We start from the raw sequence: 26,005 nt of genomic DNA on the forward strand, positions 1-26,005 counted from the left end.
AAAATGTATTGGTGCATACCATTCGTTTTTCCATGTTGGCCAGCCTATTAATATTAGCATAAAACCCTGAAGTGAAGTTGCTGCTTGCTTTAACAAAAAGAGAGCGTGCAGCTGATGCATCACCAATTTGCTCTTTAAATAACGCGTAATACATCCAGAAAGTTGGAACTCCCTGCTTGGATGGGGAGAAAAAAGAGAAAAATAAGAATGAGACTGGAGTTGCTAGGAGTAAAGTGCATGCTCTACAATAAACAAGAAATTAAGTTACAACAGTTTGACATATGACAGGTTTATATAAAGCATAATAATATCGAAGCACTCGAAAAATAACTTGCAGAGGGATAGGTCATACTCCAAAGTAAAGGCAATGAACTTCACTATAGAATAAATCACAAATCTATAATGCTTATCAGTCACCAATTCACCCTTGTCGGCAAGGAAGAGGAACAAAGACAACTTTTTAGGTGTATCTCTCTGAAACTGTACCCTCTAATGTTTTGAAATCAATAGGCTACCTTCCAGCAGTAGAGTTGATGGAAGATGTATTAGAAGTTGAGTGTGCCTTCTTTGTACGACTTTATAACCACTTCTTAGCGTGAAGAGCTTCCATAGAACTGTAATAGGCCCTTTATCTTCTCCCCCAAGAAATGTATTTACCCAAAATAATTAATTAGTTTCCTATGATCAGTATTTAGTACCTTAAATACTCCCTCTAGTTAAAAATAAGTGAGTTTAGGGTTGCCTAAAGTCAAATCATCTAAACTTTGACCAACATACATAATGAAACTAGAGGTGCTCAGCATTGTTTTTTGATATTTACTCTCACAGTTGAGGTATTAGTGGATTATTTGCATCTTTGTGACCGCTTACATGGCTTTGAGCTGCAGCATGAGGTAGAGGACACACACATCTAGTGGTTCTCCCCTAGTGGGCAATACTCGGCCAAATCAGCATATGACAGTTTTTTTCCTGGGCTCTATACAGTTTGCCTCCTTTCGATGTCCCATGTCCAAGCCCTAGCGGCTTTGTTTGGCTGGAATGTGCCCGAGGGACTCAGGAACATGAGTAATGTAATATAAGTACAGCGTTTCAGTGCTGATTGGTTATCTGGTGGTCGGTTGTTTCTTCTGTTGCTCAATGAATCCGTCCAAGATTTTAATATGGAACGTGCGTGGGTTAAATTCAACTGCACGCCAAGATTCATTGCGGTCGCTCGTGGAGTCCACTAAGGCCGATATCGTGTGTATCCAGGAGACTAAGATGGAAATCATATCCAAACAGATCCTGATCTCTGCTCTGGGTTCCTCCTTCAGCCATTTTAGTTTCGCCCCTTCGGTGGGTGCGAGTGGGGGCATCCTAGTCGCTTGGAAGCATGACCTGAGTCCAGCAATCTCCACCCGGGTGGATGCTCACAGCACTTCAGTCCAATTTCAGCCAGCTGATGAGGGAGGTGAACCTTGGTGGCTTACGTGTGTGTATGGACCTCAAGGCAATGATGAGAAAGTCCAATTCCTACAAGAGATACGTAGTATTCGGGCAGCTTGTCATGGCCCGTGGGTGCTAGCAGGTGATTTTAATCTTATTTACAGAGAGGAGGACAAGAATAATTCAAATCTCAATCGTGCAATGATGGGTCGTTTTCGGAGAACACTTAATGATCTAGCATTGAAAGAGTTGCCACTTTCTGGTCGCAAGTTCACCTGGAGTGGCGGAGGGCCATCCCCAACACTCTGTAAGCTGGACAGGGTGTTCTGTTCAATGGATTGGGATGGTATGTTCCCGAATTGTTTACTACAAAGCACAGCATCCATGGACTCGGACCACTGCCCCCTCATCTTGGGGCTTGGTGATTTACTTCATGGTAAAGGAAGGTTCCATTTTGAGTCCTTTTGGCCACGATTGGATGGTTTCCAGGATGTGGTCGCGGAAGCCTGGAACTCGGTCGAGCCACATTTCTGTCCCCTGGAAACGTTATCTTTGAAGCTTAAGGCACTTACCCGAGCTTTGCAAAGCTGGAGTCAGAAGAAAATAGGTCATATTGCAACCCAGCTTGCCTTGGCCAAGGAAATTATTCACCAGTTCGAGATTGCTCAAGACAACCGTCAGTTATCTGTCAGTGAGCTGTGGTTGCTGCATACACTGAAGAAACATTCACTTGCACTGAGTTCCTTGCAGCGAACCATGGCTAGGGTACGATCTAGGATTGGGTGGCTAAAGGATGGTGATGCCAACACCGCGCTTTTTCACTCTCAGGCGCAGTACAGGAAGAGGAAAAATTTCATCTCTAAATTAGTTTCAGAGGACCAAGTTCTTACAAGCCACAATGACAAAGCTGCAACAGTTTTTGAGTTCTACGACAAACTCCTTGGCACGGCTGAACAGAGGGATATTTCTATTGACCTTGATAACTTGGACCTCGTTCAACATGATCTTGCCGAGCTGGAGCTGCCTTTCGGGGAAGAGGAAGTGTGGAACACCATCAAACACATGCCCTCGGACAAGGCCCCGGGACCTGACGGTTACACTAGCCGCTTCTACAAGTCGTGCTGGGCCACCATTAAGCCGGATGTGATGGCGGCCCTTGCTGCAGTACACCGTGGAAATTTCAGAAATCTACACCTACTCAACACAGCACTTCTCACATTGTTGCCCAAGAAAGAAGGTGCTGTCCATGTCAAGGACTTTCGGCCTATCAGCCTCATCCACAGCTTTGCCAAACTTGTCACTAAACTGATCGCTAACCGGCTGGCAAGCAAACTAAGTGCTATGGTGGCTGCAAACCAAAGTGCATTTGTTAAAGGTCGTTGCATTCATGACAATTTTATCCTAGTCCAACAAACAGCAAAATTCCTCCACCAACAAAAACAACCTCGGATTCTCTTGAAGTTGGATATCTCTAAGGCGTTTGACTCAGTCTCTTGGGCGTTTTTACTGGAGATCTTGCAAAAAAGGGGTTTCGGCCCAAGATGCCGAAATTTGATCAGTGGTATCCTTGGCTCTTCGTCCACCCGGATACTACTTAATGGCATTCCAGGAGAAGAGCTGTTCCATCGGCGTGGGCTTAGACAAGGTGACCCCCTATCACCTATGCTATTCATCTTGGTTATGGATGTTCTAAATTGTATGGTCGAGAAAGCAAACAGCGAGGGGCTCCTGCAACCATTGGCTACAAGGAACATCCATCACTGTGTCTCCATTTATGCTGATGATGTGGTTTTATTCCTCCGCCCAGTGGCCACTGATTTGTGTATGGTTGAGAACTTGCTGCAGCTATTTGGAGCTGCTACGGGCCTTAAAACAAATATCCAGAAAAGCAGTGTCATGCCCATTCAGTGCTCGGAGGATGAGTTGACGGTTGTGCAAGCACATCTCCCTTGCGAGGTTCAGAACTTTCCCTGCAAATATCTTGGGCTGCCTCTCTCCATCAGGAAGCTAAGCCGTGCACAACTCCAACCTATCATCGACAAGATTGCAGAAAAACTCCCAGGGTGGAAGGCTGATTTGTTGAATCGTGCAGGAAGAGCCATTCTTGTGCAGCATGTTCTAACAGCCATGTTGATATATGTTGCTACTGCCCTGGAGCTTCCCCCATGGTGCCTAAGGGCCATTGACAAAATCCGAAGAAACTTTTTATGGCGAGGTAAAAAAGAGGCTAATGGAGGGCATTGTCTATTAGCCTGGCCTAAAGTTTGTATGCCTAAGGAGCTTGGTGGTCTTGGTATCCTAGACCTGCAACGTTTCAGCTGGGCGCTTAGAGTCAGATGGTTGTGGCTCGGAAAAACTGAGCCTGCAAGGCCGTGGAGCTCCCTCCCAGTTCCAGTTCACTCTTGTGCCAAGTCGCTATTTGCTATTGCCATACATACTGAAGTAGGCAATGGAGAAAATACTAAATTCTGGACCGACAGATGGCTGAATGGGTGTTCCATTGAGGTACTTGCCCCTCATCTTTTCGCTTGTGTTCCAAAAAGGAGGGCTAACAGACGAACTGTCAAGGAAGCTTTGAGTAACAATGTGTGGCTTGGGGACATCCAAGGTCACTACTCGGTCGCTGTACTTTCTGAGTACCTGAATGTTTGGGACCTGATACAAGAGGTTGTTCTACAACATGATGTTGAGGATGTCCACAAGTGGCGTTTTGAAGCTTCGGGTCAGTTCTCTACCAAATCAGCCTATGAGGCCCTTTTCATTGGATCCGTTTATTTTGCAGTGGGCAAACTGATCTGGGGCACTTGGGCACCAAAGAAATGCAAGTTTTTCATGTGGCTAGTCGCCCATAACCGCTGTTGGACAGCAGACAGACTTGCTCGTCGGGGCCTATCACATCCAGATCATTGTCCTCTTTGTGAACAAGAAGAGGAGACAATCAACCACCTTCTCTCGGCATGTGTGTTTGCCCGGCAGTTTTGGCATCGGTTTTTGGGCTGTTTTGGATTTCAGGCTGTCACGCCTCTTCCTAATGATTTGGATTTCTTTATGTGGTGGCAGCAGGCTGGTGACAGGATAAGTGCTGGTGTGTTGCAGGGGTTCAATACCCTGGTCGTTCTGGGAGCATGGTCTATTTGGAGGACTAGAAATGATACTGTGTTTGATAGGATCGCTCCCAGTGTTGATAGAGCCCTCTTGCTTGCACGGGATGAAGCTGAACTTTGGATGCTTGCAGGTGCAAAGGGGCTGAGTGCGGTGGTCGCGGTCGCATTTCCTGATTAGGAGTCCTATATAGCGACAAACTAGTGGTCACGGTGGTTGTTTTATTGTTTTTGTTTATCGGCGCGTCTGTAACTTTCAATCAGTGAACCCCAGGGGCTGGGGTGGTGGTGTGTGTCTTGGGTGCGTAGTGGTGTGTGTACTTTGGCTATTTTGGCCTTTTTCCTCTTCTTAATGCAATGATATGCAGCTCTCCTGCATATTCGATATATATGTCTTTTTCCAATAGCAATTTCTTGATGTTTGGTTGCCCTGTATACTATGACCCACTATTCCTGTTTTACTTTGCTCAGATGAATGCTATATGTTGAGTGTTTGGTTGCCCAGTATACCCCTCTCCGATTGCTACCTGTCAACTGGTAAAACAGCTAGTGTCTGTAATAAAGTTTCAAGTAGAGATCCTATTCCTTCCTGTATACCCCTCTCCGATTGCTACCTGTCAACTGGTAAAACAGCTAGTGTCTGTAATAAAGTTTCAAGTAGAGATCCTATTCCTGTAAACAATAAAATGCCATGTAACATATTCCTGCAGGAATAAGAGCATTATAATGTTCCAAAAAGGACCATATATCTTCTTTATTAATGTATCTGTGATCTTGTACTCAGATCAATTCATCTTGTCCTCCATTTGTCACATGTTGTATTTTTGTTGCTGTGTATTTTTAAACTCTTGTTCTGTTACAAAGATGAAATCCTGATCATTACGCAGAATTGCTTATTGCGATTTATGATGGCTTGTTATTTGCTTAAATTGTCAGTTCTTTATTGCACTAATAGAAAAACTTTTTGTTGGTGTATATGTGAGCCCATGTATAGAGGCCCATCTAGAGGCCTATGTATAGGATCTATATATCCCATCCTTCTAGGGTTTGGAGGAATACAAGCCATTATTCTCTACTACATGGTATCATTAGCCTAGCCCTCTCTCTCCCTCTTCCCGGCTGCCGCCGCCGCCGCCATGGCCGGCCGGCCGCCGGTGCTACCTCTCTTTCCCTTCCCGGCGCCGCCCCTCTTCCCTTCCTCTGCTCCCGTCTGGAATCAGCTGCTTCCTCTGTTTCCTCAGGGCGCCGCCACCCCCTACGCCGCCGGCGCGGCTGGCCCGTGCGCGGGGCCGGATCCCGCAGCCTGCGACGCGCCGCCGCCGGTGGAGGGCCCGCGCGCTGCCGCCCGGGACCCTGGCGCGGATCCGCAGCCTGGGACGGGCCGGCGCGCGGATCCCGCGGCCCTCCCCTCTCCTTCCCCTCTGCTCGCAGGTGCAGCGGCCGTTCGACCCTAGATGGGTGGGTATATATAATACTTATACATGGGCCTCTATACACATGGGCTCAATATACACCAACACCCCCCCCCCCCCGCAGTCTGAACTACCGGTGCAGTGGTGTTCAAGACTGGACAACAAGAAAGCCGACACCCCCCCCCCCCCCCCGCAGTCTGAACTACCGGCGCAGCGGTGTTCAAGACTGGACAAGATGAGAGTACAAATAGAGTACAAAGGGCAAATACACCCCCGCAGCCACAACTAGCCACCGGCTACGTTGAGACTGGATCGAAACTCCGAGAAGGTCGAGGAGGGCAGCCCCTTGGTGAAGATGTCAGCAAACTGGGAGGTAGTCGGGACATGGAGTACCCAAACATCGCCGATTGCGACTCTATCGCGCACGAAGTGTAGGTTGATCTCCATGTTCTTTGTCCGCTGATGCTAGACGGGGTTGGTGGAGAGATACATGGCGTTGACGTTGTCGCAGTAGACGAGCGTACTCTTGGCGAGCGGGCTGTGGAGCTCCGCCAAGAGCTGTCGTAGCCAGGATGCCTCCGCCACGCCGTTAGCGACAGCCCGGTACTCCGCCTCGGCACTGGAGCGGGAGACAACCGGCTGCCGCTTGGACGACCAGGAGACCAGGTTGCCGCCCAGAAAGACGGCGTAGCCGGAGGTGGAGCGACGAGTGTCCGGGCAGCCAGCCCAGTTAGCGTCGGTGTAGACCACCAGCTCAGCTGAGGAGGAGCGGTGAAGTACCAGGCCGAGGTCCACAGTGCCACGGACGTACCGGAGGAGACACTCCAGCGCAGCAAGGTGTGACTCCCGGGGATCATGCATATGGAGACAGACCTGCTGAACAGCGTAGGTGAGATCCGGGCTGGTGAAGGTGAGGTACTGCAAAGCGCCGGCCAGACTCCGGTAAGCAGTAGGATCATCCACCGGAGCACTCAGATCAGCAGACAGATTCGCCTGAGTGTCGACTGGAGTGGAGCAGGGCTTGCAATCAGTCATCCCAGCTCGCTCCAGAATATCAAGGGCGTACTGCCGCTGGTGAAGGAGAAGACCAGACGGGCGAGGCTCAACAGTGACGCCCAAGAAGTGGAGCTGACCGAGATCCTTCATAGCGAACTCCTGTTGCAGAGAGGAGATGACACTCTAAAGCAACTGCTGACTGGAAGCTGTGAGCACAATGTCATCGACATATAGCAGCAGATATGCCGTCTCATCCCCACGGCGGTAGATGAAGAGAGACGTGTCAGACTTGGCCTCGGCAAACCCCAGTGTCAGCAAGAACGTGGCGAACCGAGAGTACGAAGCCCGTGGAGCCTGCTTCAGTCCATAGAGAGACTTGTTGAGCCGGCAGACCATATCCGGACGACTCGAGTCCACAAATCCCGTAGGCTGAGCAGTAAACAGTCTCTGACAAGGTGCCGTGAAGAAACGCATTCTTCACGTCCAGCTGGTGCACAGGCCAAGTGCGCGAGAGCGCAAGCGAGAGGACTGTGCGCATAGTAGCGGGCTTCCCGACCGGGCTGAAGGTCTCATCATAGTCCACACCAGGCCGCTGAGTGAACCCCCGGAGAACCCAGCGAGCCTTGTAGCGCTCCAGTGTGCCGTCAGCCCGACGCTTATGCGTCCAGATCCACTTGCCAGTCACCACATTGCAACCAGACGGACGCGGCACGAGGTCCCACGTCTGGTTGGCAAGAAGAGTCGCGTACTCCTCTTCCATCGCGCGACGCCAGTGAGGATCCGCCAAGGCGTCGCGGACAGATGAGGGTACCGGAGAGACCCGCGGCTCTCCCTCGGTGGCGGAGAGAGTCGCGGCCTGGGACGCCATCCGCCGAGTCACCATGGGATGGATATGCCGAGGATCCCGATGGATGACTGGCGGGTGGTACACCTCCGGCTCGGCTCGAGAGGAAGCCGGAGGAGGCGGCGGCGGCGACGGCTCCGGTGTCGACGTCGCAGGAGCCTCCGGAGCAGGAGGCGGTGCCGGTACACCTGCACCGGCTCAGCGTATCGCCGCGGCGCCGGTGTCGTCGCCGAGCAACGCTGGTACACCCGCACCGGCTGAGCGTTCCGCTCAGGTGCAGGGGAAGGCACCGGGGCCGCGCGTGGCGCAGCGGGAGACACCGGGTCCGTGCGCGGCACGACCGGAGGTCCGTGTTAGAAGCTCAATTCTAACTCTCATTGAGCTGAGAGGATGACAATGAACTTGGGGCAATTTTCTGGGTTTTTCTTCATTCACAAACTCAAAGCCATGCCATCCCAAGGGGGGCTGGGGATACATTTATACAAGGGGCTGCAGGGCAGCCAAGCTAGATGCTAAGGACACTAGTCCAAGATACTAACTGCTAGTCCTAACTGCTGTCCTAACTGCTGTCCTAGATGTTGTCCTTGATACCAACTGAAAGGTAGTCAAGATGCTGTCCTCTAGGGGCAGCAAAGCACAACGTGCTGCAGCAAGAGCATCTCTTCTTGTACAGCCCCACAAAGACCAAGTACACAGACTTATCCATCATTCTCCCCCTAAGTCTTGTGCGTCGTCTTGTGGGAAGATTGAACCATCTCGGTCCTGGAGCAGAGCTCAAGGAACTTGATCCTCCCAAGGGGCTTGGTGAGCAAGGGGCTTGGTGAGCAGGTCCGCAAGCTGATCCTTGGTGTTGATGTAGCTCGCATTGATGCTTCCTTCCTCCAAGCAGCCTCGGATGAAGTGATACCTCACCCGGATGTGCTTGCTCCGTTCGTGGAAAACGGGGTTCTTCGCCAAGGCCAGAGCGGACTTGCTGTCCACCCTGAGCTCCACTGCTCCAGTGTCTCTGCCGAGTAATCACCAAGCAGTCGAGCGAGCCAGAGCGCCTGAGTCGACGCGGTGGAGGCCGCTATGTACTCGGCCTCGCAGCTGGACAAGGCCACCACCTGCTGCTTGACCGACTGCCAGCTAACGAGGCACTTGCCGAGGAAGAAGAGGATCCCGCTCGTGCTCTTGCTGGTGTCGATGTCGCCGGCGTGGTCGCTGTCGCTATACCCGACGAAGTGTGCCGCTCCAGGGCACCTCGGGTAGTGGAAACCGTGGTCGCGAGTCCCCGCAACATAGCGGATGATCCTCTTCACGGCCTGCTGGTGCTCCGTCGTCGGTCGCTGCATGAACCGACTAACGTAGCCGACAGAGAACACCAAGTCCGGCCATGTGTGGGCGAGGTAGCGGAGGCTCCCCACAAGGCGCTGGTACTGAGTAGCGTCCACCTCCTCTGCCGTGCTGTCACGGCTCAGCTTCAGCCTCTCCTCCATCGGAGTGAGAGCTGGGTTGCAGTCGGTGAGCCCAGCGAGTTCGACGATGCGCTTGGCGTAGGCGGTCTGTCGAAGTGTGATCCCGGAGTCGTCCTGGTGCACCTCGATCCCCAGGTAGAAGGAGACAGGCTCATCTGGAAGGTGGCCATCATCTCCTCCTTGAACGCCACCACCTCCGCATCCTTGGTGCCGGTGATCACCAAGTCGTCGACGTAGACACCCACCAGCAGGGCATTTCCGCCATTGCCCCGCCGGTAGATGGCCACCTCGTGCGGGCTTTGCTCGAAGTCCATCCCCTTGAGCGTGGAGTCCAGCTTGGCGTTCCACGCCCTCGGGGCCTGCCGCAAGCCATAGAGGGCCTTGCGCAGGCGTAGCACCTTGCCCTCCTTGCCGGGGATCGCAAACCCCGGCGGCTGGTGCACGTAGACCTCCTCCCTCAAGTCGTCATTGAGAAACGCCGACTTGACGTCCATGTGATGGACGCGCCAGGCCTCCTAGGCAGCCAGCGCAAGGAGAAGTCGCACGGACTCCATCCGTGCCACGGGAGCGCAGGCATCGTCGAAGTCGATCCCCTCCTGCTGCACGAAACCTCGTGCCACCAGGCGAGCCTTGTGCTTGACGACGGTACCGGCTTCATCCCTCTTCAGCTTGAACACCCACTTAAGGGTGATCGCGCGGTGACCACGAGGGAGGTCAGCAAGCTCCCAAGTGCGGTTCTTCTCAATCGCTTCCATCTCCGACTGCATCGCGGCACGCCATGCCGCGTGTCCCTCGGCCTCTGCGAAAGACCGAGGCTCGCCGTCATCGCACGCGAGGTGCAACTGCGCCTCCAGGTCGTGAGGCACCAATCCCGGCACCGGCTGATCACCGAAAAGGTCCTCCATCGTACGGTACCGCAACGGCTCGCCGTCGTGGTACGCGTCGACGCGCTCCTCGTCGTGAGAGAGCGGAGTAGCGAACTCCACCGGACTGTGCTCAGCACGAGCAGGTGTCGAAGTAGACGTGCCCGGAGGAGTAGCTATCGGTACTGGAGTGCGCGGCGTCGCCGGCTGTGGTGGTGCAGCCGAGGAACTCGGCGCAGCCGGAGTCGTAGCTGAAGGGCGTGGTGCCGCCGGTGTGGCGGGCGCCGGAGTCGGTGGAGGCTTGGGGACCGGGGTAGGCACGCTCGGCGAAGAAGAGCTGCCTACTCCCCCAGCTCCCTCGAAGTGGACGTACTCGATGGTGAAGTCGTACGTCGGAGCCGAGCCGTCGTCCACCGCCTTGTCCCACGCCCATCCTCGCCCTTCGTCTAACACAACGTCGCGCGCCGTGCGCACACGCTGTGTCTCCGGGTCGAGAATGCGGTAGGCCTTCGAACCCTCCGCGTAGCCGATGAACACTCCCGGAGTGCTCCTGTCGTCGAGCTTGCCGATGTGGCCAAGCTCCTTGGCGAACGCGAGGCAGCCGAAGACCAGCAGGTGGGAGACCGCCGGCTTACGCCCATGCCAAGCCTCATACGGCATCATGCCGTCGAGCGCCTTGGTGGGCGAGCGGTTGAGGATGTAGACGGCCGTCACCACCGCCTCTCCCCAGAAGACAGCCGGCATCCCCCTCTGCTTAAGGAGGGCCCGGGCCATCCCCACAACCGTCTGGTTGCGCCGCTCGACGACGCCGTTCTGCTGCGGGCTGTATGGCGCGGAGTAGTGGCGCTGGATGCCCTCATCCGCGCAGTACGCTGTGAACTCGGCCGCCGTGAACTCGCCGCCGTTGTCGGTGCGCAGCACGCGCAACTTGCGGCCGCTCTCCGCCTCCGCAGCAGCCTGAGCACGCCTGATGGCGTCCGCAGCCTCTCCCTTGCTGCCGAGGATCATCACCCACATGAAGCAGGAGAGGTCGTCGACGAGCAGCAGGAAGTAGCGCCGTCCCCCTGGTGTGACCGGTGTCACCGGGCCACACAAGTCCCCGTGTACGAGCTCGAGCCGCTCCTTGGCTCGGAAACTCGTCTGCTGGGGGAAGGAGTGCCGCTTCTGCTTCGTAAGCACGCAGACGTCGCAGAGCTGCTCCACGTGGTCGAGGCATGGGAGGCCTCGCACCATCTCCTTGGCGCCGAGCCGCTTCAGGGCCTCAAAGTGGAGGTGCCCAAAGCGCTCGTGCCACTGCCATGCCTCGTCGTCCCTGCGAGCTGCAAGACAAAGAGGCTGGGCCACCCCGACGTGGAGGATGTAGAGGCAGTTCTTCCCTCGAACCACCCTGGCGAGAAGCTGGCGACGGTAGTCCCAGATGCGGAGGACCCCGTTGTCGATCACCACGCGGGAGCCGCTCTCATCGAGCTGCCCAAGGCTGATGATGGAGTTCCGCAGCGCCGGGATGTAGTAGACTCCGGTGAGCATCCGGTGCTCTCCGGACTTGGCGGTGAAGATCACGGAGCCCACGCCCTTGATCTCCACGGCGGAGGAGTCCCCGAACCTGACGGAGCCACCTACGTCGACGTCCAGGTCGGAGAAGAACTCCCGCCGCCCGGTCATGTGGTGCGTGGCGCCGGAGTCGAGGTACCAGCCATCGACCCTGTCGTCGTCGGAGCCGTTGCCGAGGAGGACTCGGGCACGCGGCTCGTGGAGGTGGAGTAGAGCGGTGGCAGGCGGTGCCGCCAGATGCGGCTCCATGTCCCCGTGGAGTAGGAACAGAGCCGGCTCGTCATCCGGCTGGGCCTCCGCGACGTGGGCTTGGCCCCCACGCCTCCGCTGCGGGCAGTCCCTGGACCAGTGGCCGGGCCTGCCACAGTTGTGGCAGGCGTCGTCTCGTGCCACCTTGGGCCTATCGGCGGCGCCGCCCTGAGCATCTCCGCGGGCGCCACCCTCGGCGCGCCCTCGTGCCCCTGCTTGGGCACCTCCGCGTCCCTTTCACGGCTTGCCGCGCTTGCGGCCACCAGTCGAGGAAGAGGGCTCCCCCCTCCTCCTGTCGCCGCGCCGGGCCTCCCACTGCTCCTGAGTAAGCCCCTCCTCCTGTCGCCGCGCCGGGCCTCCCACTGCTCCTGAGTAAGGTGGAGCTTCCCACCGATGGAGATGCCTCCCGAGGGAGGCTGTGGCTCGTCACTGTCGACGGCCTTGAGGCGACCTATCGCCTCCTCGATCGTCATTGTGGAGAGGTCCAGCAGAAACTCGATCGAGCGAGCGGTCTGCCTGTACCTCTCGGGGACGCAGCGGAAGAGCTTCTCGACGGCTCTCTCCTCGTCGTAGGTGTCGTCGCCGAACTGCACCACCTTCTGCAGCAGAGTGTTGAGACGGAGAGCGAAGTCATCAACATCCTCACCTGGCTTGAAGGCCAGGTTCTCCCACTCCTTGCGAAGTGCCTGGAGAGTGGTCTTGCGGGCGCGGTCGCTGCCGATACGTGCCGCAGCGATGGAGTCCCAGGCCTCCTTGGCAGTTCGCTTCTTGGAAAGCGTGAACTGCATCTCCGGCGGGGCTGCTGCGATGAGAGCATCCAGCGTCCGTCGATCCTCATCGTAGTCGACGTCGTTGTACCGGACTGCCTCCCACATGCCGCACCTGGAGCTTCACCTCCATGACCGCGGCCCACTCGACGTAGTTGGTCTTGGTGAGAGTGGGCCACCCACCACCGGGACCGACGTCCCTGACCACCGCCTGGAGGCCGTGGTAGCCGGGGGCGCCGCCGCACGCACCCCAGCCAGGAGCGCCGCCACCGCCCTGCGCGCCGCCGCCAAGGGCGCGGCCGCCGCCAGGAGCGCCGCCTCCGCCCTGTGCGCCTCCGCCGCCGGGTGCGCGGCCCCCTGGACCGTCACCGGGCGCGCCGCCGTCCAGGTCCTCGTCGGCGGTGGCGTCGCCGGCGATGGAGCCGCTGAGGCTGCCACGCAAGGTCTCAACCTCGACCTCCGCCGCACGCGCTGCATCCTCCGCCGCCTCTGCTTCCACCTCCGCCCTGGCCGCCGCCAGCTCCGCTGCAGCCAGCCTGGCCGCCCTCGCCGCTGCTGCAGCGGCTTGTGCCGTCGCTCGCCTGCGCTCCTCTGCCGCGGCGAGCTCGGCATCTCGCTGACGTCGTGCGCTCGAGGCGACCGAGCGCTGAGACGGTGCGTCGGACATGGCGCGCCTCCAAGGGGCTGCTGCGTAGAGAAGACGCAGCCTCAGATGAGCTGTTGCTCGTCTGCTCGGGTGAGGAAGGTGGAGCGGAGGGTGCAGCAGGTGCTGCTGCGCTAGCTGCTGCTGCTGGTGGCTGAACTGCTGCTTAGGAGGGAGAAGAGCAGGAGATGTCTAACCTACAGGAAAGTACGGCTCGGATACCAGATGTTAGAAGCTCAATTCTAACTCTCATTGAGCTGAGAGGATGACAATGAACTTGGGGCAATTTTCTGGGTTTTTCTTCGTTCACAAACTCAAAGCCATGCCATCCCAAGGGAGGCTGGGGATACATTTATACAAGGGGCTGCAGGGCAGCCAAGGCTGCAGGGCAGCCAAGCTAGATGCTAAAGACACTAGTCCAAGATGCTAACTGCTAGTCCTAACTGCTGTCCTAGATGCCAACTGAAAGGTAGTCAAGATGCTGTCCTTGCTGTCCTCTAGGGGCAGCAAAGCACAACGTGCTGCAGCAAGAGCATCTCCTCTTGTGCAGCCCCACAAAGACCAAGTACACAGACTTATCCACCAGTCCGGGGGCCGCGCGTGGCGCGACCGCGGGCACCGGGGCCGCGCTCGGCGCAGCAGGGATCACCGGAAGCGGTGCCGGTGCGCCGGGAAAACCTGCAGGAAAAGGACAGACAGGTAACGGTGGCTGAACCACCAGGTCAGCCGGAAACATAGACGCCAGCTCGGAATCAGAAGAAGGTGTGGAGGAGGTGGAGTAGGGGAAATCCGACTCGTCGAAGACGACGTGTCGGGAGATCAGAACGCGGCGAGAGGTGAGGTCAAAGCATCGGTACCCCTTGTGGTCAGGGGAGTACCCGAGGAACACACAACGAGTCAAGCGGGGCACCAGCTTGTGAGAAGCGGTGGCGGAGGTGTTAGGGTAATAGGCACACCCGAAGACCCGAAGGTGGTCGTAGCGAGGAGGGGTACCGAAAATAGCGTGGTGTGGAGTGGGAGCAGGAGAAGCAGTGGACGGAAGGCGGTTGAACAGGTAGGTGGCGGTGTGAAGGCTCTCAGCCCAGAAGCGCGGGGGGAGAGAAGCCTGAATCAGAAGGGTGCGCACGACGTCGTTCGTCGTGCGAATCATCCGCTCAGCCTTGACGTTCTGAGGAGAGGTACACGGACAAGACATACGCAGCTGAACACCCCAAGACAGGAAGAAAGACCGGGAGGTGGAGTTATCGAACTCCCGCCCGTTGTCACACTGGACGGCCTTAACGGTGAGGCCGAACTGAGTGGACACCCATGCAAAGAAGTGGAGAAGGGTGGGGAAGGTCTCAGACTTGGCGCGCAAAGGGAAAATCCAAGAGTAATGAGAAAAATCATCAACAATGACCAGATAATATCTATAGCCAGACATGCTGAGTACAGGAGATGTCCACAAGTCACAGTGAATGAGATCAAAAGCATGCGAAGAAGAAAAAGAAAACGGAAGTCTAACATGACCTAACTGGCACGCATGACAGAGGTGCTCAGCAGGAGCCTTAGTACATGGAACATCGATACTACGGCGGAGCTGAGCCAAAACGTCGCGGCCGGGGTGACCAAACCGGCGGTGCCAGGTGGTGGAAGAAGGTGTCACGGCAAAAGCAGAAGACGAAGAAGCCGAAGGTGAGGCAGCTGAAGCAGGAAGCCGAAGAGTGTAAAGGGGCCCCAGGCTGTCACATCAGAGGAGCGGACGCCGGGAAGCCGAATCCTTCACAGTAAGACCAGAGGAGTCAAATTCGATAGAACAGGAGTTGTCAGCAGTAAACTGGAGAATAGAAAGAATGTTGTGAACCATTTGAGGAGCAACAAGAACATTAGGAAGACGAGGAGCAGAACCCACGGCGGTGACAGGAAGGTAAGACCCATCACCAACCATGATAGAAGAAGGACAAGAGGGGTGTGGGGGTCGGACAGAAGAGAGGATACCAGCATCGGGAGTGGTGTGGAACGAGGCACTCGAGTCCGCGATCCACTCGGTGCTGGCCGGCGACGTCAGTCCCATGGTGCTGAAGGACTGCGCTAGAGCGGCCTGGTCCCACCCCCCAGGCCACGTCGGCTGCTGGCTGGGCTGAGCGGGCGGGGACCAGGACGGCGCGAAGAGTGGAGCAACGCCAGTGAACATGGCCGCCGGCTGGAGCTGAGGACGAGGCCCCCCTCCCGGACCCTGGAACGGCCACATCGAGATGCGCCCTGACCATGGGTTGCTGAAGGATGGCCAGGGCGTATCTCCAGCGGCAGGAGCAGGAGCGGGAGCCGGAGCCGGTGTCGGCGCGCCCCGACGGCCCCCACACGTACCGGTGCTCCCAGAAGCAGGGCCACCAGTGCCACCACCACCACCCCGTCGCCGGCGACGTCCACGGACCCCCCTCCTCCGGTCTGCCCGGCGGTAGCAACACGAGGAGCAAGGTTCTAAAAAACGCTAGACGCTAGGCGAACGCTTGCCTATGGTTTAGAGTTTTTTGTGATTAAACGTAGATTGAACATAATTAAACGTGTTGTGATTAAACGACACTGTGATTAAACGCAACGCTTGGCCACCGTTCAGCGTTTAATCAAGATTAAACGACGTTTAAAAACGTTTTTTAGAACACTGCCGAGGAGGGAGGTGGCAGGAGCAGCTGAGGCGGCCGGTGGAGCAGCAACGAGCGCGGCTGGGGTGGGCGAGGACGATCCGGGCGTGAGACCCCTTGTGATCTCCTCGAGGGCGACGTCGTCCCGGACCTGCAGGAAGGTGGGGAAGGGCTTTTCGCGGGCGATCCAGCCCTTCAGGTGGTCGTAGGTGCTGCTCAGTCCCCGTAGGACATTGAGCACCAAGACCCGATCGGACACCGGATCCCCGAGGTCGTGAAGAGCATCGGCCATGCTCTTCATCCGCCGGCAGTACTCACCGACGGAGAGGTCGCCCTGCACGAAGGTGCGGAAGGTGGCGTCGAGCTGGAGGGCGCGGTACTCGGCGTTGCCAAGGAACTGGCCCTCGAGCGCCACCCAGGCCTGCCGCGCGGTGCCGCCGTGGGTCCTGACGAGGTCCTGAAGATCTAGGGAGATGGTCCCGAAGATCCATGACAGGGCGACGCTGTCAAGGCGCAGCCACGTCACGTCCCGCGCCTCGATCGGCAAGTCGATGAGGACGTGGTTGTCGAGGGCGTAGCGGCGAAGGGTGAGGAGGACCTGGTCCCGCCAGCGGCTGTAGGAGGACGCGGGGTCGAGGAGGACGGAGACCAGGGCCCAGATGTTCTGGACGCCGGCGGCCTGGAGGTGGAGCTGGGCGACTATGGGGTCGGTCGGGTCGTACCGGGCTCCAGATCCAGTGGACGGAGCCTGGTGGGAGGACGAGGCGCCGTGCTCGGGGTTGACGGGCTGGCCGGAGGAGACGCGGAAGAAGCGCTCCGCCTCGGCGACCCGGAGAGCGAGAGCGTCGGCCGTGGCGCGCTCGCGCTCCCAGGCGAGGGCAGCCACGCGGACCCGCTCCTGGGCCGCCGAAGCCTCCAACTTGGCGGCGAGGAGGGCCGCGGCTAGAGCGGCGTCGGCCTGCTGCCCGCGTAGGGCGGCGGCGGCGAGCGACGCATCCGCGGGAGACATCCCGAGGGCCGACCACGCGGGATCGGGCGCGGCGTCAGCGGGCTGCTTCCCGGCGGCGACGGCGGCGCGGTGGGCCGCAGCGACGGCTGCTGGATCGGCGCCCGCGGCCTGCAGCAGCTGCGCTGCGGCCTGCAGGGCGGCCGGATCGGCGCCCGCGGCCTGCCTGCGGCCCGCAGGGCGGCCGGATAAACGGCTGCGCGCTGCTGGGGACCCACAACCCCGGCGCCCGCGCCAGCTGCGGCGGCGGCAGCGGCTTCGGGCTGCAGGGGGCCCAGGGCGGTATGTGGCTGCTGCCGCGGCCCCTGCGCCGGCGGCGGCCCCTGCAGCGGTTCCGGGGGCGGCAGCGGCCCCTGTGGCGGCGGTCCCTGCGGCGCCTGGAGCGGAGGGACGCCTGGAGCGGAGGATCCCGCGGCGCCCTGGAGCAGAGGAACACCCGGAGCAGAGGATCCCGCGCCTGCGGCGCCAGCGGCAGCGTCCGCGACCAGCGCGCCCTCAAGGACTAGCGCAACGGCCGAGGAGGTCCAGGGCCGAGCGGCGGCAGCAGGAAAGCCGGGCGACGGCGGCCGGGCGCCGGCGGTCCAGGCGCCCAGATCTGCGCGAGCGGGAGCAGAGGAGGGAGAGGAAGAGGAGATGAAGGGAAGGAGGAGAGGGGCAGCGGCGGCACCGGTGGTCGGCCGGCCATGGCGCCGACGGCGGCGCCGGCGGTGGCTGGTGGGGCTGCTAGACATGGGAGGGGAGAAAGGAATCCTAACCCTAGGCTAATGATACCATGATGGAGAGAATAGTGGCTTGTATTCCTCCAACCCTAGATGAGTGGGTATATATAATACCTATACATGAGCCTCTAGATGGGCCTCTATACACATGGGCTCAATATACACCAACAATTTGGAACCAAAGCCAAGCAAAGATTTGATAGAGTGGCAAATCTAGTTCGTGAGTTGTTTCAAACATATTCTTCTAAAGGAAAAGAGCCAGATGTTCCATCTATGGGCCACTTGGGATCCAACAATCATGAAATGCCTTCCATGAAGACGGATCCATGGGCAGCTTGGGATAGGCAGCTTAGTCATGATCTTCAGTCACAAAAGACAACAGAACTGGATAGATATTTGGAGGAGAACCCAGTTCCGCGTTCTGCAGAATTTGACATCTTGAAGTGGTGGATGGGTAATGCAGTCAAGTATCCCACTCTTGCATGTATAGCAAGGGATCTGTTGGCCATTCCAGCATCTTCTGTGGCTTCTGAATCAGCTTTCAGCACTAGTAAAAAAATAATCAATGATTTTCGTAGCAGCTTACTACCTGAGACAGTAGAAGCACTCATTTGCACTCAGGATTGGTTCAGGGCGGAAGGTAAAAATACAAAGTTCAGTATGTCATCTATCAATGACTTGATAATGCCCAAAGATAATACATGAAACTGCAATTAGGTAATCTATCAATGTTCAGCCTTGTCACTTTATTCTTTTACATCTGCATGCTGCTTTCTCTTCTGATGCTTTAGCTGCAAATCAGATTGATATAGCTACAATTTTCTTGCTGCTGCAGGCAAACCTAGGTACATCCCTGGTTGGAGTACTGTTCATGATTTTAGCATAGTTAACCAGTCTCAATAGTCAATTGTGTTAGCAGTTATTCTACTTATTTTGTTTCAGACATTGAAAGCTGTGTGTGCATGATGTCTTAGTAACATAAATCTGACATGTTTGTTCTTTTCTTGTTTCAAACAGTTACTACAGATGGTAGCTACTTCTATGAATTGCTTGGGGCACTATGGAATGTTCTTTCTTGCTGCTGCAGTTTCTGACTTCTATGTTTCATGGGAAAGTATGGTAGGTTCTATCTTCAGAAAATGTTCTTTCAGTTAGATATTCAAATATAGAAGTAGCATATTAAGGCCAGCTTTCTTTAGCATGGACATACAAAGAACCTGCTTTGCAGTTAATCTGAGCTTTGGATCAGGCTCCAACTTTCATGAAGTACTTTTGTTCAAAAAAAAAACTATAAGAGGCATGTCAGTTCTTTAGCATTCTTGATCAGTAAAATATTCTTGGTTTCACTGAACTGAACATCAGTGTGTCTTGAACAATTTGCGACAAAAGACAGGCAATGCTGCTTCACTATAAGTGTACTAGTGCAGTGTTGATGTCAGCCATGCTACATAGAGCAGCACATATACTTAATACTTGTAGGAACCAGATACTAGTGCAGAGTTTGTGCACCAAATATTGCACATTACTTGTTGCTGCGACAACAACAACAACAACAACATAGCCTTTTACTTGTTGCTGCGAAAGAAGTTAAATGTATTGTTACTGTAATAGGTTCTTTTAAATATCTTTCTGAATCTGCTTCCTTGTTTTAAATAAGTGTACTTGTTTTTCTGATATATGTAATTCAGACAAGTCAGCTCCGTAAAAAAATATAACCTTCGCTCTTTTTTGAATGTTTTGTTTGCCTCAAGTACCCGGCTTCTTGTTTGTGTGAAACAGAATTGTCGGCCATAGTGCTGCAGCTGCTTATTTATGTCTAGTATATCGAATGATCAACTATGGATTGCTGCCTAATTGTGATTGTTTCCCTGTTTCGAAGGCCTGACCACAACCTTCAAGATATCAGGATTAAGTTGTTTCCAATTAAGAAGAGAAAAGTTGATTCTGTAAAGGCTCCAACAACATTGCCACCAAAGAGAAAACAGAGGAAGGCTTTCCTTGAGGCAGTCGCTTAAGTTGCCCAGACTCATGCCATTCAGTCTATCTTAATCTGCTTTGTGGTACTTGAATTCCAAGTGTTTGTGTGGCATTACAGTGCCTTATCTGAACTTACCTATCTTGCTAAACATCATTATGCATGGAGTTATCTGTCACTGGAAAAACATGATGCAAAGCTCGTTTTATCTGTTGGCTGCTTTGTTATGCTCGTTATGCATGGAGTTATCTGCTAGCATGCAACGTGCAAGCGATGGGCATCATTATTTAGCTGAACCCTTAATTAATTAATTTACTAGCCGATGCATGTTGGTAGCACGTGGGTTGATGCATGTTACTAGCCGATGCATGTTACTAGCTTGTGCATGTTGGTAGCGACGGGTCGGCCCCCGGCTACCCGTGGGTCTGACGGGGCAGCAATTTCAAGGGAGCAGTTCGACCCACGAACCTGCTCCAGCACAGGAGGAGCGGCGGGTTACATTTAGGGGCACTCCGATCCGCTCCCCCTGCAGATTGAGTTGTGATTAAACGACACTGTGATTAAACGCAACGCTTGGCCACCGTTCAGCATTTAATCAAGATTAAACGACGTTTAAAAATGTTTTTTAAAACACTGTGAGCATATTTGTTAAACTTGGGCGCCAGCAAAGTGTAGTTTCTTCCTATGGCTGGTTACACATAATAGATGCTGGACCGCCGATCGTCTTGCGCGTCGAGGATTGCCTCATCCAGAGCAATGTCCCCTCTGTGATCAGCATGATGAGACCATCAACCTATCCTTGTCACTTGTGTCTTCGCAAGGCAGTTCTGGTTCCTCCTCCTCCAGGTCAGACTTCATACCCTAGCTCCACAACCTTGAGAAGTCTCCTTTGATACATGGTGGGAGAAGACAAATATTGCTGTCAAGGGCAAGGCAAAGAAAGGCTTAAATTCATTAATAATCGTCGGGGCCTGGACAATTTGGAACCACAGCAATCGTTGCGTGTTTGATGGCATCACGCCCAGCATTGCTGGTGCCTTGGTCGCTGCAGGAGAGGAGCGTTGGCTCTGGTCTTTGGCGGGAGTCCGGGGGCTGTCTTTGCTGACCGCCCCACTCCCTGTAGATTAATTGTGTGGACTGTGTTTTGGGTCGTTTTTGTTCTAATTATGCAGGCGTGAATGTAGTGTTATAACAGTGGGGTGTGAGGCATGAGTTGTAAGGGTATTTCACTTTCACCCTTCCATCTTCTTAATATAATGAGGTGCAGCTCTCCTGCGTTTTTCGAGAAAAAATATTGTTTTATGATTCAAATGGCAATCGTATCATCATCATACTAGCAATATTTAGTTGAGAAGCTGTTATTAGTAGTACCAAGATTGAGCGGATGCATGTGTGCAAGAAAACGGTGAACTTGAAAATGTAATTAGTAGATTGGTCTTGAAAAGTAGTTTCATGATTTCATAAATATGTTACATTAACAATTCGTGATCAAAGGTTACAGGACAGTGCCTGTACAAAAATTATTCATTTTTTGTGACCAAAACTGTATGAGTTAGATCAGTCATTATTTCAATTAATCTACCCATTGTTAAGACAGTCTCATAACTATCGTTGAGAATAAACAAGAAGTTATCTAGTCTCTCCCTCCTTAACCATGCCTCAAAGACTCTCTACCACACAGAGAAGAGCCCTGCACCCTTGCCAGTGATAAGATGAGAGCAGGTACCATATACTTTGTCCTTGGACCCATACCAGACTATGCAGATAAAACAGAAAGCACAGTGTCCTTACACAAGCTTAAAACAATGAAAAGGTGTAGAAAACCAAGTACGCGGCCAAGCAATACCTTTACAAAACATGATGATGCTCGAACAAGAGCATGGTTTGCAATTTCTCGGCCACCTTTAGCATCGACATACTCCGAGTAGCGAATCCAAAACTCCGAATAATTAGCACAAGGGATCAAACACCTCTCGTAAAGTTTTACAGCCTGCAAGTGGAAGGCAAGGACCCTGAGATGTAATCAGATGCTAGAATAGAAGATATGTAGCTAGCCTTCTGCATAAAGAAACAATTACAAGATGAAAATTACCCAGTCAAAATCCCCATTCTTCTCAACAAAGTCAAGATACTGGTGCCAGTTTTCAAGCTGATCTTCATCAAGTGGTTTGACATGAAAAAAGGGCCTTTTTATGGATGCCTCAAAGCAACAGATTTCTTTGTAAATTTTACTGGACCTTTTGTAGAGCCTCTCCCCAGCAGATGAGTAACGCTTCAATGCTTCAGGACTAAGATGCACACCTTTTTGGTCAAATAAGTCTGCAATAATATTTGATATATCCAATTCAGAATCTTCGCCATCTATCATTTCAGAAGTATGCATCTTTCCTGATAATCTTTCAGCAGCACAGCTTGTCACCTCTTGTTCCGATAATGTTACCAACTTTCTAAAACTGGCACATTTACAATCCCAAGAAAGAAAGAAAAAAAGAAGGCCCATTAGTGACACGTCGCACAATTTATACATTAAGAAACACTGTAGTGTGAAGGCATGGACAGTCCCACTATCAACGTCTCCCAGTTATCTATAGCAATTCTTTGTATGCAACTAAGGGCCTGCATAATCTCTTGACCATCCTAGCAGATCTAACATAACCTTGCTTGGGAAGGATTGTTTTGCTATGGCCTGCAAAATATTCTTTTGAAATTGAAGTAGAGGATATTATTCTTGTAAGTAATAACTGGCAAGGTTAGCTATTCGCTATTGTCTCCACATATCAAGAGGAGGTGGGAGTTTAATGTCATCTCTACATTAACTAACTCAATAAACAATTTACTATAACACCAGGTCGTTGATCATATCGGTAATATGATTACTCAGGTAGTCAGGGTCAAAACTTAATGAAAACGGAATAATGATTATCAATTGCCAGCAGTAAGAAGAGTAAAAGAGCAAGTCTAACAGCAGCAGAACTCTTATATTGATAGGTGATAAAATAATAGTGAGAATAGCCTAACTGGAGTACCATAATTCCTAAAATGCAAATGTTAAATCAAGGTGACATCATAAGAGGCCAATACATACCTTTCATAATACATGTGCAGCTTCTTTGTGGGAAATCTCAGAGTGTTAATATAAATGGAGGCAAGCTGAATCAGCTGTTTCTGAGAAGTTTCAAATTCTATGTACTTGTCCCATAGGCGATAGCACAAATAATCCTTTTCAACAAGAGATAAAGCTCTTTCAAATAAACTGCCATGTAGAAAAAAGATAAGTACAAGATGTACAGAACTACAGAAGTAGTATACAATAAAACTTGACAACAGGCTAGACCTCATCAGAAAGGTTCAACATGATATCAAATGATCAAAGGATGTTTATTAAACATTCTGTGCAATTATAACTTGCTGCAAGCAATATCCATTTTGCATTTTGAGATAACATACATATTCCATCAATCAGTGAGTGGGTGGGTGGGCGGCAGAAAGGCACAAAGATATTTAAAAAAGGGCACATCCAGAGCAAAAGCTCCCACACAAGGTGGGGTCTGGGGAAGGGAATTCCTAGACAGCCTTACCCTTGGAAAATTACTTTGAAATTCTGCAAAGAGGCTGCTTCGAACCCAGAACTTCCAGGTCACAGAGAGATTTGAATGATTCAATTTTTTTTAAGGGTCGAGACTACCAGAACTACATTGTTTTTTCTTCCCGAGATCTAGACTTCTTTTTATCTCCATGCTCAAGAACTATCTAGTTTGATTTGATTTGTATTAGAAGTTTACAAGAGAATGCTCATATTTTTGTATTAACAGTTGGCCAATCAATGATCTTTCTGCTCCAAATATTTGAAACTCATCCACTGGGTAATAGTTAGGAATTAATAAAAAAATACATTGTAGCTGGCTCAGGGAAATATCAGTTTGTAGCATTCAAAACATAAGACTAAGGGCGTCTCTGCAATGCCAAACCAGCATTCATATTAGCATTTTGATTTTGTGGTAGGGAAGGTTAATAAGGAGAGATAAAGGCTTAATACTACTATACTAGTTAGTAGGCAGTCTATTCATGTCTACCAATAGGCATGCAATTAATAAACCTATATGAATATGCTATGGTTAATCCACTGAACATGTTGTTTGGTATGTTACCTTTAGGAGACTTGTATGCTTCTTATTGATTATGGCTGACTCCACTATCGAGGATGCTCTAATACGCTATGTTAAGAATTATTATGAAGATCTAAAGGAGGGCAAAAGAAGAAAATGATAAAGACTAAGGAGAATCATTTTTTTCTTCAGTGTAAATAAGCAGCAAAATTGACTCCAAACAAATATTACGCTAATGTTTCATTCACCTTCTAATATCAGCAGGTTCTTCATATGCACATGTACCAAAGCCACAGTAACTGACCCAAAGATCAACAGAATGAGGCACAGCTTGGACAGCTTGTTCGTAAATATCCACTACATCTCTGTTTGTGCATAAACGTGCCTTGTGAGCTGCATACTTGATCCAGTAGCCATAGCACAAAGGAAATTCCAATAGGAAGCTATTGTATACCAAGCTTATAACATCTATGTCATCCTGAAACAAGGCTAACATCAGAAACCAGATGAATGCTTAATATATAGTGACCCAGAATTCAAAAGCATTGAAAGAAACATAAAGTTCCACTAGTTTCTCTACGCGATCATGTAACATCACATGAGAAAAGGAGAGGCAGTATCAAAAACTGTGAAAATATTGAATGAAACAATGAGAAAGATTCCACTTACTGCTGACATTCCCTCTGCAGCACTGATTAATGATACCCAAGCATCGAAACCGTGCGTGTTCCTATCATGTAATAGTCGAATTCTGTTCTTGAAAACATCTGGTACAGAGTCAAACAGTCATGTCCCATGCATTGTTCAGATGCACATGCAGTACTCCAAGCAAAGACAGAAGATTTCTGGCAGCCTGATCCCATGAAATTGATAACTAGCTATGCATTGTTCAGATGCACATGCAGTACTCCAAGCAAAGACAGAAGATTTCTGGCAGCCTGATCCCATGAAATTGATAACTAGCTATGCATTGTTCAGATGCACATGCAGTACTCCAAGCAAAGACAGAAGATTTCTGGCAGCCTGATCCCATGAAATTGATAACTAGCTACCTTTCTACCTACTTATCACCATCACAGATCCCCTGTTGCCAACAATAACCCAAATCCTATACTCATTTGACTTTCATTCCACTGCAAACTGCATGAGGGGAAAAAAAAAAGCACAACAGGAGGTTCTGGCAGGTTGAGCCTTCCCCCTTCAGCACCTTGAGTTACACTTGTCTTCCGATATGTACCTAACTGTAACTATCATGTCTTGATAAAAATAACATGCTGTTCCTGCTCAAGAAAATCATGAACAAAGAACATAATGGACAGAGAACTAGACCAACTACCAAAACCCTAAAACCTACTTAAAGAGCTCACAGAGCCCAAGGAAATCAGTCGATATCCCCATCTTCAACACATAGGCATCAGCAGTTCTTGTAGGTGATAAAGGACTGACATTCCTCTCAGATCGGTCCAGTGTAATAACCCCAGCAGTTCCAAGGTTTCGTGTGCGCATCAGTGTTAACATCGCTCATTCCGCGCACAAATACCTGGGGCACTTTGCCTAAAACCCTAAACAATTCGGAGCTGGTGCCTTCAAGACCCTTCGATTTAGTTGTAATCCACAACGATTCTGAAACGCAATTCCCTCGGAAGGAAAGGAAAAAAGAAAAACGGGATCTGCTCACCGAGTTGCGATGGGTGGTGCTCGGGCGCCGCGGCGTCCGACACGAGGGCTGCGGCAGCGGCCTCCGGCTCCATCTCCGGTGGCCAAGGGTGTCGCCGCTGGCGTGGCTGGCGGTTTGGGGTCGGAAGGCGGCGTGCGCTGGGTTCGGGACTTCGGGTCGGACCCAGGACTGTAACTGTTGCTCACGGTGGGGGAATGCTTTGCTCCTTTCGTACTGTTCAAAGGAAATAAGGAATACCGTACAGTGGAGAAAATGAGAAAAAGTGCATACGGCTGGAATTTAGGAGAAAATGAAAAAAGCGCATTTTTTTGGACCAATCAAAATACACCTCTTCTATCTATTGTTGGCTTGTTTGAGATATGGGATGGAAAAAGGCAAAAATCAACTATTTTTCACTCAATAAGTAAGCTTTGACTTTATTGCGTCATTATTCTACACATCCCATGTCCCAGCGATTTAAATTGCATGGATTTCAATTGAAATGTGTGGCTGCGCTTGCGTCATGAGGGTAGCTAATGAGCTTATCACTAACGGTTTGTGGCTTAACGGTGTTGATCTAGATCTCATCCCGATGAACAAAACCTCTCAATCA

At 52.4% G+C, this 26,005-nt stretch overlaps 1 protein-coding gene and 1 long non-coding RNA gene across 6 annotated transcripts in view; one reads left to right on the forward strand and one right to left on the reverse strand.

The window, feature by feature from the left end:
• The window catches only part of LOC120679665 (pre-mRNA-processing factor 39-like), a 54,155-nt gene extending 28,551 nt beyond the window's left edge, over positions 1-25,604 (reverse strand). The window contains exons 1-7 of one of the 5 annotated variants that reach the window (XM_039961315.1): positions 25,414-25,604; positions 24,405-24,502; positions 23,984-24,213; positions 22,715-22,882; positions 21,722-22,082; positions 21,476-21,619; positions 20-172 (exon numbers count right to left, since the gene is read on the reverse strand). In XM_039961315.1, the coding sequence (XP_039817249.1) occupies positions 20-172; positions 21,476-21,619; positions 21,722-22,082; positions 22,715-22,882; positions 23,984-24,213; positions 24,405-24,502; positions 25,414-25,486 (1,227 nt within the window). In that variant the 5' untranslated portion in view covers positions 25,487-25,604. Of the gene's footprint in view, positions 1-19; positions 173-21,475; positions 21,620-21,721; positions 22,083-22,714; positions 22,883-23,777; positions 23,869-23,983; positions 24,225-24,404; positions 24,503-25,413 lie in introns of those variants that run through there. The other 4 variants (XM_039961316.1, XM_039961319.1, XM_039961318.1 and 1 more) reach the window with 4 other exon arrangements.
• On the forward strand, positions 17,648-19,785 carry LOC120679667. Its single transcript, XR_005677282.1, has 2 exons — positions 17,648-18,773; positions 19,534-19,785. It is a non-coding gene; the product is annotated as an uncharacterized LOC120679667 (long non-coding RNA).
• Positions 25,605-26,005: the final 401 nt, after the last annotated feature.

Source organism: Panicum virgatum, chromosome 6N, assembly GCF_016808335.1.
Source record: "Panicum virgatum strain AP13 chromosome 6N, P.virgatum_v5, whole genome shotgun sequence".
NCBI classification, from domain to species: domain Eukaryota; kingdom Viridiplantae; phylum Streptophyta; class Magnoliopsida; order Poales; family Poaceae; genus Panicum; species Panicum virgatum.